The following is a 15,098-nucleotide window of genomic DNA, read 5'->3' on the forward strand; positions in this document are numbered from 1 at the left end:
AAACTAAAGGGAGAAAGAGGGAAGTTCCAGGGGGAGAGTATCAGGGCTACACTCACCTGAGTGGCCAAACATGGTAGCCACACACTCGCCTGAGGAGAAGTCAAAAATGGAAAGGTTCTTGTCGGAACAGCTGGTAGCAATGTAGATCCCTGAGGGGTCTGTCTGCACCTGAGGAGTGGGACACACAGCTGGACGAGGACAGGGAGCACCAGTGCCTCTCTGCCCAGCGCCCCGTTCTCCCGTTCTCCAGCCCAACGTCCATCCTGCTGGGCCCTTACCTTAATCAGAGTGCCATCCTCACCCTGCGACCCTTTATACAGCTTCTTCTGCTTCCCGCTGCTGATGTTAAAGATCCTGTGAAGAAACACACTCATTCATGAGGAGGAGGTCACGGTCACTTGGGTGGCAGCAAAGCCAGCATTCACCCGCAGCTCTGTTCTCTCTGGAAGCCACTTCCCAACACCAAAGGGGCTACCACCTCTTGGGTGACGCAAAGTGCTCATTCTGTAGGCTCAAGGGGGGCACAAAGTCCTGGACAAAAAGATAGACACAGGGCTGAGCTGCCTAGAGCTGACCCCCTTGGGCATGAAGGAATGTGGTCAGATGGTCTGAGAAAGGGATGCCCACCGAATATTTCGATCCTGGCAGCCGATGGCTGTGTACTTCCAGCTGGGCTCCACATCCATGTCGTAGAGGGTCGTCTTCCGTACCACGTGGTGTGTCCGTGTAAACTGTACTCCATCTCCAGACTGCAGGGGTGGAGCATGAGGGCAGATCCCATGCCCAAATGCCTCACCAGACCCAGAGAGCCTTGCTTTTGCCGCCCTTTACCTCTCGCAACCTCAGGTAGGGGAAGCGTAGCGACCCCACGCCCCACCCACAAACCCACTGCCCCATTCAGGGACACCCAGTAACCTCACCTTCTGTGCAGTGCGGAAGTAGATGCTCTTGTCTGCTCCACAGCTTATCATGCGGACTTGCCCATCGCTGGCTATGGAGGAAGGGGGCCTAGCTGTTCCCACTCCTCTCACCACAAGCAGGCCAGCCTTCCCTCCGCTTCCCTCCACATGTTCCCTCTATGGAGCTACTCTACAAGGCTGAGACAACCAATTAAATCAGGATGCTTCCCTCCAAACCTAGGCCTTCCTTTCTCCCCATTCTCAGCTAACCTGGTTGCTCAGGGTCCCCTGGACTAAGAGTCTATATTCCACCTGTCTTCCCATCCAGCCCCGGGCCGGCCAGCTAGCTGCTGTCCCACATGCCACTGTGACGGGCATACCCTTCCCATGGAGGCAGGACGCAGGTGGCAGTGGGGGGGCAGGGGAGATGTCGGTCATAGGTGGCAGAATGTATCTCAATTGCCCTGCCCCTACCTGCAAACTTGACAGCTGTGATGGAGGATGAGTGCTCGTCCAACGTCTGCTGTAGGCTGTACTCCCGTCCAGCATCCAACACGTGGATCAGCCGGTCCCGGCTCGCTGACGCGAGGAGCTTCAGACCTGGGATTGGAAGAACTCCATCAGCCCACGAGTGCCCAGAGCAGGCCCCTATCTGGGTCCAGCAAAAAGGAACTGAGCCCCATATCCCTAAGCCAAGAGAACCACAGAGAAGGGACAGAGCTGCCCTCCTCTAAACCTGCAATGACACCAAATGAGTCAAAGGATTTTCAGTCCCACATCCAACAGCCAGGACAGATGTAAGTGGCACTAGCAGGATTGGAGGAGCCCTGTGCCATTCTGGGCTGGGTACCAGGCATCCTCTTTACCTGTGTCCGGCTTAGAGTACTCCAGGCATAGAATTTCTGAGTCATGGGCCTCCACCTTCAGCATCTCATTTAGGGACTGTAGTTCGTGCACCCTGCAAAGATGAGGAGAGGAGGGAGGGGGTCACTGCCAGGCTGCAGGAAGAGAGACTCACTCTGCTTCCTCTGCTACACCCTCTCCCCTGATCTTTTTGAAAGCTTATTTTTATTTTTGAACTTTCAGGTTAGAGAAAAGTTGCAATGAGTACAGAGAGTTTCCGTATTTCCCTTACCCAGCTTTCCCTAATGTTAACGCCTTACATAACAACAGTCCAGTTGCCAGAACCAGGAAATTTACGTTGGTACAACACTATGAACTAAAGGCTTTATTTGAATTTCACCAGTTTTGCCACATCCTTTTTCTGGATCCAGGATCCTACCCAGAGCCCAAACTGCATTGAGTTGTTACTTCTCTTCAGTCTCCTGTCTGTAACAGTTCTTCAGTCTTTGCTTACCTTTCATAACCCTGATACTTTGGCAGAGTACTGATGCTCTGTCATACGTACCTCACTTTGAGTTGGTCTGTTGTTTTCTCATGACAGGACTGAGTTTTCTGCATTTTTGGCAAGAATACCACAGAAAAAATGCTATGTCCTTCTTAGTGCACCACTATGGACTTTGTGATGTTGATATGAGGATGCTAAGCCTGATTACTTGATTAGGATGGTTTCTGCTGGGCTTCTTCACTATAATTATCCTTCCCTTGTATATGAATATCTTTTCCCCAATCTTTTAGAGCCAAACTTTTCAAAAGCTCTATCCCTGGGGACTAACTCCCCCAGCCCAGACCATGAGAGGCAGGCAGTACCCATTCCAGACCTGGCATTACCTGAGTGTGCCCACACGGTCCCCTGAAGCGAGATGCTGTCCGTTGGGGCTGATACACACAGAGCGAATGCCCACTCGGGGATCCATCAGGGACCCATCAGCTTTGTCTCCCCCGGGCAGCTCAGTGTCCAGCAGGGCCTGAGTGTTCCCATCCACATAGATGATCTTAATGAGGTCCTAGTGGAGCAGGTCAGGAGAAGTAGATAAGGCAGGCCTGACCCAGTACAGAAGCAAGGGGAGAGGAATGCTGGACAAGACAAAAAAGCCTTGGCTCGCAGGGGCCGGCCAAATAAGAGCTGGGAGATCAAGGTCTGGGGACCCAGTTCCTGAGAAGGCGGTGTGAAGGCGAAGGAACGTGGGCACTAGGCATGGAGTGGGGGCCCCGTGGCTCACATTGCTGAGGATGTTTCGGTGCAGGGTGGAGCCATGTACCCCAGAGCTCTCTGTGTTCCACAGGCGGATAGTGTTGTCAGAGGAACAGGTGATAAAGGAACTGGGGGGCAGGCAGGCCTGGTTACTGTCCTTCACTTCCGGGTAGACCTGAAGGGGCAGAGGGAACAAAGTCAGAGCTCCAATTAGGGAGCAGTCCCTCGCCTGCCCACGGAGACGGAAGGGAATGACATTAAGGAGCTGACGCTGGCCAAGGCTTAGCCCGCTGTCTGTCACATGGTAAGCAAGCCGTAACTATTAGATACTCTTCAAATCACTGCGGGAAAGCACGTTAACCAAGCATCTACCATGTACCAGGCACTCTTCTATGTTTCCCACTCACATTATTTCACTTAATTCTTAAAACAATTAGATGAATCAGGTACATCATTTCACCACTGAGGAAATGAGGCTCGGTCAAGTTCAGTAACTCGTCCAAGATCACCCAGCCCAGGACAAGGCAAAGCTAAGGATGGACGGGGACACATTGGAAGAAGCCTGAGACATATAAGCACTAAAATTCAAGCTCAACCCTCAGGACCCATCTGAAGGTATGTGGACACACGGATGTTGCTGGAGAAATGAGGAGGCAGCGGGAACATGACGTTCTACCTGGGGATCCCCACTTTCTGTCCTCACAATACTGTCCCGGCAAACCGGGTCAGTCTCGAGTCAGCCCACCTACCTCCACACTCCAGACGCAGGAGGAATGATACAGAGCCGAGTACACCTTGCCCACTTTCTTGGGGTCCCTCACGTCCCAAACATAAATGCTGTGGTCGTTGTATACACAAGACAGCCACTGATTAGTAGGATCAAAGGTCAAGGCAATGGTGTCTGGATACCTGGCGTTCGCCACTCCAGAGAAGAGGCGACTGTGGGGAAGAGGACAGAGCAAACTGGTGAGTGAGGAGCTGACGAAATGAGGGATTGAGGGGAATGAAAACAGAAGCCCAACCACAAAGGAAGGAGCAGAGCATGGGAGCCCTCTCCAGACCCGCAGGTTTGGAAGCAGCTGCTTGAGAGGAAAAAGCTGCCTCTGACAGCTCTCAGCTAGGAGCTGACCCAGCACTAGCTGCTGGGCCATGGTGCTCTCCTGATGAACACAAACGAGGTCACAGAACACCAACGTGAGACAAGGTAACTCTGTGGTCATGACGGAGTGAAACAAAAACAAGACCACTCTGTAGTGGTGTCTGAGACAGATAAAAACAAGATCACTGTACAAACCACAAAAATGACCAAACATCACCGTTTTCCATCTTTCAGGACTGACTGAAACTTCTTTACCAATTACAGCTTTAGCTCCATACCTTTCCTTCCACCTTTCAAATAAAATTAAATGTCCAATTGTAGAACTGCCCCCACTTCCTCACAGCACCCAACCAGAGCAAAACTTCAGTCCCTGGATCCAATCCTAAAATCATCTAACACAAGCCCAAATCTGACACTAAGCCCCTCCTAACGCCTACATACTGAGACACTCCATGGTCCCCCACAGTGCGCCGTGTACCAATAAAGCCACATTTGTGTGTGTGCAGAGATGTTCCTGTAATCTTTGGGAGTATCGATACACCCTTCATCTTATTCTCTGAAGCACAGGCAAGGAAGGCTGGGTGCGGAGTAAGGCTCTGAAATGGAGGCAGGGGGCCCACACAGCTCACCTGGCCTCTGTGACACTGGCAATGTCTGTCCCCAGGGCATGGGGCCGGGGCAGGGTGCTGAGGAAGTGCAGATTAGAGGGGTTGAAGAGGCGCACGGTGCCATCAGCGCAGCCACAGAAGATGTAGTCCTGGCTCACAGAGATGCAGTGGGCCACGGTGGTCTACAGGCAGAGGGGCTCACGTCAGCATGGGCCACCAGCTCAACCCCTCCTCAACAGTCACCTGCCAGGAGGAGACACCAGCCAAGGCAGGGGGCGAGGGGAAAGCAGCCCAGCTGCTCTGGCCCAAGCCCCTCAGCTGTTATCTAGAGACGCCCCGCCCTCCAGCAGCAGGCGGCAGAGGGCTCACAGCAATGTGCAGATGGGGGATGGGAGTCCGGGAGCCTTCTAAGGCACTAGAGGTTTTGGCAAAGAGGACAAAATAGGAAAAGCCCAGCAAAGAGAAAGGAACAGCGTGAGAAAGAGAGGAGAGTCTAGCGCCACTTACTGTGAAGCTGTCTGTGTTCTGAGCAGAAGAGGAAAGCAGGGAAAGAAAGACAGAAAGAGCAGAGAGGAGGCAGTTACACAGCTCTGCTCGGGCTGGAACTGGGCCAAGCTCTGGCTCCCTCAAGCCTCTTCCCCCTGGGGTCCCCTCCTGCATGCAGGGCCCAGCCCCTGCACAGAGCCACAGGCGTCAGTCCTCCCCTGAGCTGAGACGCGGGCAGCCCCCACCCACCCCACCCACCGGGACAGAGGTACTTACTCTCAGCTCCACCCACTTATCCAAGAGCCTCCGATCACTGAACTCGCACAGTAGCCCTGAGGACGTGATGCAGAAGGTGCTGTCCGCCTTCCTGCCTCGGCCACAGGCCACGTCGGTGAACAGGTTGTTCCGCAGCTCCCCCAGCAGCCCGGAGCGGCCCAGCAGGGGCACGGTGGCATTCACCTGTGGAGACGCGACACTGTCGCCCACCCATCCGCCCCGGGGGCCGCCCTGGAAACCAGGCCCTGGGGAGCGGGAGGGAGGAGGCGCAGCAAGGCTCTCCTTGCCCTCTGAGACTACCCCTCGGCCCAGACAGCATCTGGCTCATCCAGAACTTCTGGATGGCTGTTGAGAAAGCAGAAGGGCCCAAGGGGAGCAGTCTCCTGGGGTGGGCTGAGTAGACCCTGGCCCTGGGGGCTACTTCCAGCCTGAGCACCTCACCTTTGAGGTCTTACTGTCATCAAGGTACCAGAATTTGATGTGCCGGTTGCCAGCAGTGACGAAGTAGCTACAATCTTCAGAGAAGGACACGGCGGTGACCCGACTGGACACCTTATTGGAGGCTACCACAATGTTTTTCTGGAAGGAAAGCCAAAGGAAGAATCGCAGTTCTGCCTCTCGGAGCTAAGACGGAAGAGGCTCAGAGGATGAAGGAGGGTTAGATAGGATTTGTACTTTAAAAATGTTTCTTTCCAGGATTTACTGGTCAGAAAAAGAGGGGAGGAAGGAGAATCCTTTTCCAGAGGCGTTGAAGAGATTCATTGCCTCTGGAGGTCCTCGGAGGCACAAAGCTAGCCTCTTTCTACCAACACGCTTGGCTACACAGTTGCTCTTTTCTGCTTCAGGTCATTTTCTAGAATAAAACTGAGATCAGCAGGGTGGAATGAAGGGGTTCATTCAGGTCCCCAACTGGCCCTTGGACCCCCATGAGGCTGCGAGGCCGGCCCACCCGGCCCACTCACCTTCCAGGCCCAGACGTTGACGATCATGTCATGCTGGTAGCCCACAGAGACAATGTACTTGGCACTAGGGGAGAAGGCCACACAAGCCACACCATACTTATGCTCCTGCAGCTCCGCCACCTGGCTATGCTCGGCCACGTCCCAAACCCGCACGGCAGGCATGTGCCCGCTCTGCAGGGAGGCAAGAACTGGAAGTGAGGGACAGAGGCACACAGCCTCCCCTAGCCTTTCAGGGTGGGGCCTACCTCTCCAGCTACTGGGCACAGTCTCTCTAATGAGCCCCTGGCCCAAAGCAGAGTGCTACACAGGGCAAAGGTGTAGAGGAAACATGATAAATATCTCAGGACAACAACGATTATCAGAGAGAAAACACCCCCAGATTTGGTTCAGTATCTCCAGGTGAGGGTCTGCGCCCCTGTGTTTGTTCAAAGCTCCTAGAGGGATCCTGATGGGCAGCCAGGGTTGAGAACCACCACCACCCACGCCTATGCCTCCCCGTAAGAGACTGAGAAGGGAGAGGTGTCCCTCATGCGCCCAGCAGGGGGCCCCCAGGCACAAGGAATATCTTACGGCAGTGGTTTTCAAAGTGTGCTTCCCAAACCAGCAGAATCAGCATGATCTGGGAACTTGCTAGAAATGCAAATTTTGGGGTTCCCCCCTCCCAAACCTATAGAACCAGAAACTCTGGAAGCAGGCCCAGCAATGTGCACTTTAACAAGCCCTCCAGCTGATTCTGATGCCCACTACGGCTTCAGAACCACTGTTTTAAGGTGCAGCCAAAACCGGGATTTGGCATCCGTTCAGGAAGCCAGAGCGGCAGCAGCCCTAACCAGGCCCAGGACTGTAGCTCTCTGCTGAGGCCAGGCCACCCACCACCGTCTTCAGAGTACTGCAGCCTCCTTTCCACACTCACCTCTCCAGTGACCAAGTACTTGCCATCAGGGGAGAAGGCAAGGGCAGTGATGGTCTTCCTGCAAGAAATGAGGCAGGCTCAAAGGGGCACTGGCAGCCCGGCCTAAGCCCGGCTCCCTCACAGTCCCCTCAAAAGGCAAGACCAGGGCTTCCCTGGTGGCGCAGTGGTTGAGAATCTGCCTGCTAATGCAGGGGACACGGGTTCGAGCCCTGGTCTGGGAAGATCCCACATGCCACGGAGCAGCTGAGCCCGTGAGCCACAACTACTGAGCCTGCGCGTCTGGAGCCTGTGCCCCGCAACGGGAAGGGGCCGCGATGGTGAAAGGCCCGCGCACCGCGATGAAGAGTGGTCCCCGAACCGCGATGAAGAGTGGCCCCCACTTGCCGCAACTGGAGAAAGCCCTCGCGCGAACTGAAGACCCAACACAGCCAAAAATAAATAAATAAATAAATAAATAAAGTAGCTATAAAATTAAAAAAAAGGCAAGACCAGCAGACACCAGTGGCACATGCGGCATTTCCCTAGCTGGCCCTGGGGCCCAGTCCCAGTCCCCAGAGCCACAGAGACCTCAGACCCTTCTCACAGACCCCAGGAGATGCTCCCTGAGGGCCCAGACCCACTTACCTGGAACTGTTGAGGATGTGGTGCTGTTTGTGTTTCCGGGGATTGAACAGCACGACCACACACCTGGGGAGATGAGTGAGACAACTGACTTCAGCACCAAACCACAGCTCCCCCAGGAGCTCCAGGTCCCCAGGCCAGGGAGCTGGGGCGAGCCAGCTCAAGGGGGCTCCACTTGCCACTGAGGGCAACTGACTGTTTTCTTCTGGCAATTTGCTCTTCCCACTTCCTTTCCCACCCATAAGGGCCCATCTCTGCAGCCTCGTGAGGGTGAAAGGCCTCTCTGCAAGCCTAGCCCCACCAGGTCCCTAAGCACCAGCGCCATCTCTGCCACAAAGGGCAGCAGGGACCCAGGCCTTCCCACAATCCTTGCGCAGCCCAGGAAGGGGGGCAGGAGGGAAGAACTCACGTGCTTTGGGCAAAGCAGGCCACAGGTATACATACAGCCAGTGTGACGTGGAGCCACACGTGTGTCAAGTATTTGAGCTCCAAGGAGTGAGGCCTCTCACGTGTGTGCCCACCTGGGTACTTGGCAGAAGCCAACCCACCCCCAGCCCACACACACACCCTCTACGCGTCAGGTGATGGAGCGGGTGGGAGGCAGGGGACCAGAACCGCTCGGAGGCTCGGTACTACTGGCGGGAGGGGCAGAGAGAGCCTGAGAGGGCCTGGGGAAGCCCAGCCCTGAGAACCCCTGGCCCCGAGGAACCTGAGACGGACCCTCCAGACTGTCGGAAGACAGTGGGAGAAGGCTGGGAGCACCCTCTGCAGCCAGAAGGCGAGGCTGGATGGGATCAGGCTCAGACTGACTTTCCAGAGGCAGCTCCAGAGGGGAGGCCAGGTGCTAGGACTTGGGGGCAAGAAGCGGGCAGCTATGGCCAGCAGTGTTCTCCCTCAGGCTCCCCGGCTATCAGCATGCCTGCGCCCACAGCCCTTCTGCCTCATCGCTTCATCAGAACTGTAACTAGTTGACAGGTGCAAACGTGGAGGCTGCTACACTAGGTAAGGGGATGGGGAGAGAAGGACGAGAGGGCTACGTCCTCCAGACTCAGCCTGGTTTAGTGGGAAGGCACTGCAGACCCCACATCCGAAACCCACCGCTTGCCAGAAACTTGAAACGAAGGCAGGTACAAGCCGCTAGTGAGGGCTCAGCATCTCAGGCTCAATAAACCACTTCCATATGCAAACGCCACAGGTAATCACTGGGGACACTGGGATCTCGGAGGGACACCAGCTCTGCCCAGAACTGCCAGGCTGACGGACAGCCTTGGAATTCCAGAGTCACATCATCTTTTCCTCTAATCCCCTCCCCCAAATCCCTCCTCACTGTTTTCTTTCTTCTTCTCTCTCCATCTCCTAATCTTTGTTTCCTTTTCCTCATTCCTTTCTCCTTCTCTCTTTATACCAACTTCCAGTCTCCCACTTCCCTTCTAGAATGCCACGTCAGGAGAGTTTTTAAAGATATGACCCAAATCAGATGGCTTTGGAAACTCTGTGCCCCATCACTCTCCCTCCCGCATCCCCAAACACACACACACAAGCACACTTGTCCAGCTTCTGTGAGGGGCAGTCCAGGATACAGGGGGCCTACTTCCTCCAAAACAGGTAAGATTCATAAAACCTTAGAGTTGGAAGGAAGGATGGAAGGAATTAAACGCACTGTGCTAGGTGACTTTAAAGATCACCTGGTCCAACCCTCCAGAATTTTGAGGTGAGGAAACCTAGGCTCCTATAAAGAGCAGAGCCAGGACTCATAGCTCTTCCAGCGTCCAGGCCTCTTTACATCAAACACGCGCAACTCTGATCTGTGTCACCCCTTGCTGAACATCCCTGGGGGGCTTCTAAGACCCAACCCCTTAAGTACCATGAAGGCCCTGGGTGGTGCGGCCCCTGCCCACCCTCCAGCCTCACCCTGCACCATGCTCCAACCACATCCTTTCACTCCCTTTAACTTGCTGTGCTCCTCCGACTCCAGGCCTTTGCTAGAGCGCCTTCCCTCGTCCGGAGCATTCTTCTCTCCCTTTTCCAACTAGTTGACACATAGTCCTCTTTCAGATCTCAGGTCAGAAGGCCTCAGTATATGCTCTCACAACACAGTTGTATCAATCTTTTGTGACATTTATCACAACTGCAATTTTACAATTTTTTAATTTTAAAATGTATTTTATTGAAGTGTACTTGATTTACAGTGTTGTGTTTAATTTCTGCTGTACAGTAAAATGACTCATTATACATATATATACATTCTCTTTCATATTCTTTTCCATTATGGTTTATCACAGGACGTTGAATATAGTTCCCTGTGCTATACAGTAGGATATTTATTGTTGACTGCCTCCCCCACCAGACTGTGTCTTCCATGATGGTGGGAACTGAGCCTGGTTTTGCTCACTGTTTTGTCTCCTGTGCCTAGCAGAGTCTGGCCCATCACAGTTGTTCAAGAACCGTTTATTGAATGGATGAATGCCTCCCTTGGTCCACTAGCTTGGTCTACTGGGGTATCCGTAGGCCCAGCTCTCCTCCCTACTGCATGCCCCACCTGTCTTCTATGGAAGGCGGCACCGAGGATCTCCAAATCCTCAGAGGCAGTGTGGGACAGTGGGGACACTGTGAGCTTTGGAGTCAGAGACCAGGGTTTGAGTCCTTGTTCTGCCATGTACAGCTTTGTGACCCTGGGTAAGTCACAAGCCTATTTCATTATCTGTTAAAAAGGAGCCACTAGATGGAGTTAGAGTCTGTCATACAGAGTGAAGTAAGTCAGAAAGAGAAAAACAAATACAGTATGCTAACACATATATATGGAATCTAAGGAGAAAAAAAAAAAAAAAAAGGTCATGAAGAACCTAGTGGCAAGACGGGAATAAAGACACAGACCTTGGACTTCCCTGGTGGCACAGTGGTTGAGAATCCTCCTGCCAACGCAGGGGACGTGGGTTCGAGCCCTGGTCCAGGGGGAGCCCACATGCGGCGGAGCAACTAAGCCCGTGCGCCACTACTGAGCCTGCGTTCTAGGGTCTGTGAGCCACAACTACTGAGCTCACATGCCACAGCTACTGAAGCCCACATGCCTAGAGCCCGTGCTCTGCAACAAGAGAAGCCACTGCAATGAGAAGCCCGTGCACCACAACAAAGTAGCCCCCGCTCGACACAACTAGAGAAAGCCTGTGCGCAGCAACAAAGACCCAACACAGCCAACAATAAATAAATAAATTTATTAAAAAATAAAAAGACACAGACCTACTAGAGAATGGACTTGGGGATATGGGGAGGGGGAAGGGTAAGATGTGACAGGGTGAGAGAGTGGCATGGACATATATACACTACCAAATGTAAAATAGATAGCTAGTGGGAAGCAGCCGCATAGCACAGGGAGATCAGCTCGGTGCTTTGTGACCACCTAGAGGGGTGGGATAGGGAGGGTGGGAGGGAGGGAGACGCAAGAGGGAAGAGATATGGGAACATATGTATATGTATAACTGATTCACTTTGTTATAAAGCAGAAACTAACACACCATTGTAAAGCAATTATACTCCAATAAAGATGTTAAAAAAAAAAGGAGCCACTAGGATCAAGCTCTCAGGACTTCTGTGAAGATCAAATAATTTTTTTTGGACGCACAGTGGGAGCCAAACAAACGGCAAATCTTACGATTACTCCCCCTGGAGCACGGACAGGGAGCCAAAAGGGGCTCCTGGCAGTGGGAACAAGGTGCTCAGGGACTGCGTCAGGTTTTTCCTTCAGAAAAACGGAGGTGAGTCCTGTTAGGGTCTGAGTAATGATAAAAACTCTCAAGGAGGCTTCCTTTAAAGTTCTGGGAAGGCAGCCAAGGAAGGAGAGCTGGGTGAAGCCTGGGGAAAGAAACTATCTACATCTTCATCCACTTAGGAGATGATAAGCTTGGAAGGTAGCAAGGAGGGGATGGGGGAAATGCTGAGGGAGAAACTACCTCAAGTGACTAGGACAGCAGCACAGAAGCACAGAAAGAGAATGGAAGTGACACCTCCTGGCTAAGTTCAAAAGCACCACGCGAGAGTTTCAATGAACTCTAAGCACGAAGGCCTTCACTTCCTTTCATAACCGGTCTACTGCTCTTCACACAGTGGGCCCAATAATAAGAGTTACCATTTATCCAGCACTTTCTGTGTAGCAGGCACTCTGCTAAGCACCTTAGAGGTCTGGTCTTGGCTAATCCTTACGACAAGCTTGTGATGCTGGTACAGAATCAGCCTCACTTCAGTGTGGAGAAACGAGTTCAGAGGTCTTATTCAAGGCCTCTCAGCTAAAGCAAAACAGAGTCAGGATTCCAGAAGCTGTGCTCTCAGAAAAGGAGAGTGGAGTGAGTGGGAGAAAGGAGAGAAAACTGAAGCTGAAAAGGAGAGACAAACACAGAAAGCACACTGACCTAACGCACAGAGCACCAGGGCAGGAGCCTCTGAGAAGAGGCAGAGAAGACTGGGGCGCTTGGAGGGAAAAAGGATTCTGGCTACAGAATCTTTGGAAATCATAACAGGGCACATGAAAATTATAGCAGTTATCGTTCAAAGTTCATAGATCTAGATATTTAGATTTTAATATTTTATTCAGTGTGTGAAAAATGATAACCCCCAGGCCTGCCACCATCACGCAAAGCCCACCAAGTTTTCGGGAGAGCTGACGTTTTCTTGCTATCTGTGCCGCCCGGCTAAGGCGGCCCTCTGCAGGCTCATCCTCTCTGGTGATGGCCTCCAGTCTGAATGGTGCTGGGTTACCTAGCTTTCGGATCAGCTCCAGATAAACCACAGCAGAGGGGTTCAGCTCAGAGCTGATCTGACTTGAAATGAACTGATGCAGATTCCGACAGCCACATTCCAAATCCAGAAAAAGTAGGTGATGAGGGTTCCTTTAAACCTGAAGCAGCATGGTGGCCTTTCAAGGGCGGCTGAGAACACTCCCCAAGTCACCGCACATAAATTCTGAGTCTTGCTGGGCCATAGCATCCTCTGTTTCCTGTCTCCCCTAGGTTGGACTCCATGGCGGAAGAAGGAGGGAGAGCAGCAGGTGTGTGTAAAAAGACAATGCAGACAGAGGATGACTGGCTTTGAGGCAACCTCTCCCTTCTCTAACACCTCCCAACCCCCACCCCCAGTGTAGCCTGGAAATTCTCATGTGTGGCATGGGAGAGTTAAGCAGAGGAGGGAAACACACACAGGTAGGCCAAGCTGAAATTTTTACTTCTAATTATTCAAATTTGGAAACCTTCCAACACAGAGAAAGAGGAAAAAAGAGACCAACCCTCGGTCACAGCTCCACTTGTGAGGACAATAATGCAGATGGTGAAGACAGAACTTGGCAAAGACCTCCAAGGTCCCCCTGTGCCCAGCTTGCTGAGGTCCTCCCAAGAGAAGAGACCTCAAAAACACTGATGTGGGAGCCTCGTCAGTCTTCTCTGACCTTTGAGCAAGTTTCTCAGTCTGCTAGGGAGGGAAGGGTGGGGTGCAGTTTGCGTCAATCTTTGGCCCTTGGTCTCCACATCCCTTGACCCTGGCCAGCACAGCAGGCAGTCACTGGCACGTGCCCTTGCAGCAGTACTGGCTGCAATCCTCCACATGACAGGTCTGGGCGGGCCCAACCGGCTGAGTCCCGTAATTCAGAACCCCAGGGTACAGGTACAGGGACTCTGCTCACTCTCATAGGGAAGCAGTGAGGCCTCAGTCTCTCGGGGCCTCAGCCCCAGAGTCATGTGGTGGAGCACCCGTACCAGGTGCTGGGCCCACTGCCCAGGAACTTCTCTGAACCAGGAAGGGCCAAGCCCTCAACAGCCCCCGTCCCTGGACAGGTCCAGGCCTGCTTTCATCACCAAGAGCCCAGCATTCCCACAGGATCCACCTCCTATGACTCTCCATCCTCCAGAAGGCAGAAGCAAATGAACCCTGGGATGAGCAAAGAATGCAGAAACACACACAGGGAGCAGGACACAGAAGGTCTGAGCAGGGACCCTGCACCTTAGAATTTCCTCTTTCAGACCAAGAAAAATCAGAAGGTGACTCACAGAGGCACACCAAAGGTCCTTCAAGCCTTGCTCATACATCACCCTGTACGCCTACTTAACATTATAACCCCACACCCCCACATTCTCTATCCCCTTTCACTGCTTCTTGCTTATACTTTCTCCAAAGCACACATCAATCTATAATATTCCATATAATTTACTTTGGGGGAGGGGAGAAGATCTATATTCATCACTAAGACTGCCAGCTCTGTGACAGTAGTGTTTGTTTATTTTGTTTACTGTTACATCCCAAAGGCCTAGAAAATTGGCACTCAATACATATTTGTGAATAAATCTTTAAATCATTAGCTACCAGATCTCAAAGCCCTAACTCCCAAGGAACCTCCTGAGTAGCAGGCCCCACGGCAGGTCCACAGTTCTGTCCAACCTTAGACTTCTAGGACTCACTGATGCTCGAGGACACTGTGATGATAGAAAGAATAAGAAAACTGGGGTCAGGCAGACCTGTCTGCTAACGTACTGTGTGATCTTGGGCATATTCCTTAACTTCTCTGAACCTCAGTTTCCTCATCTATAAAGCAGGAATAATAGTATCTATGCCTCAGAATTGTTGTGAGAACTGAAAAAAATAATATGCAAAGTAACCAGCAGGATGCTCCTAGCCATCTTCTTGAAGGGTTCTCTGGGGCACCAATAACAAGGAAAGGGCTATCGAGGGGTTCAGCAGTTGCAACAGGAACCCCAACTACGGTATCCCATATAGGACTTGCAGGATACTAGTGACTCATTAGGGTCCTCCTCCAGGTGTGGAATTACCAACTGTCCCTCCAGATTCACTCCCAAAGGGGAAATCTTACAGCTTTATTCTAAGAGATAATGAGTCTAGGACGTTTCCTAGGGCATCCTTGGTTGTGGTCCTCTTCAGGACCCACATGGAACCCAATGCCTTCCAAATAAGTAACCCTCTTAGGCCAGCCCATGAGACCCACTGGCATCTCTGTTTCTGGGATGCTCTATGAGACACACACACCCCTCCCCCCCATCAAAGGCATGAGAAAAGACTTGGCAGTAATAACCCAGTGAATAACGTGGTCACTGGTGTAGAGCTACCAGTACACCTCTCTCTGTCCAGAGGACTCTGAACATATT

The 15,098-nt window shown here is 52.5% G+C and overlaps 1 protein-coding gene across 2 annotated transcripts in view; it reads right to left on the reverse strand.

Moving 5' to 3' along the window:
- MAPKBP1 (mitogen-activated protein kinase binding protein 1) overlaps window positions 1-15,098 on the reverse strand; it is a 52,598-nt gene that overhangs the window by 8,990 nt on the left and 28,510 nt on the right. For both annotated transcript variants that reach the window (XM_059913539.1, XM_059913538.1), the window contains exons 4-18: window positions 7,963-8,025; window positions 7,339-7,396; window positions 6,426-6,596; window positions 5,905-6,042; window positions 5,464-5,646; window positions 4,723-4,883; window positions 3,744-3,933; window positions 3,023-3,169; window positions 2,631-2,806; window positions 1,766-1,857; window positions 1,374-1,499; window positions 921-991; window positions 628-749; window positions 279-354; window positions 57-168 (exon numbers count right to left, since the gene is read on the reverse strand). In XM_059913539.1, the coding sequence (XP_059769522.1) occupies window positions 57-168; window positions 279-354; window positions 628-749; window positions 921-991; window positions 1,374-1,499; window positions 1,766-1,857; window positions 2,631-2,806; window positions 3,023-3,169; window positions 3,744-3,933; window positions 4,723-4,883; window positions 5,464-5,646; window positions 5,905-6,042; window positions 6,426-6,596; window positions 7,339-7,396; window positions 7,963-8,025 (1,886 nt within the window). The remainder of the gene's footprint in view (window positions 1-56; window positions 169-278; window positions 355-627; window positions 750-920; window positions 992-1,373; window positions 1,500-1,765; window positions 1,858-2,630; window positions 2,807-3,022; window positions 3,170-3,743; window positions 3,934-4,722; window positions 4,884-5,463; window positions 5,647-5,904; window positions 6,043-6,425; window positions 6,597-7,338; window positions 7,397-7,962; window positions 8,026-15,098) is intronic.

Source organism: Balaenoptera ricei, chromosome 2 (genome assembly GCF_028023285.1).
Source record: "Balaenoptera ricei isolate mBalRic1 chromosome 2, mBalRic1.hap2, whole genome shotgun sequence".
In the NCBI taxonomy this organism is placed as follows: Eukaryota; Metazoa; Chordata; class Mammalia; order Artiodactyla; family Balaenopteridae; genus Balaenoptera; species Balaenoptera ricei.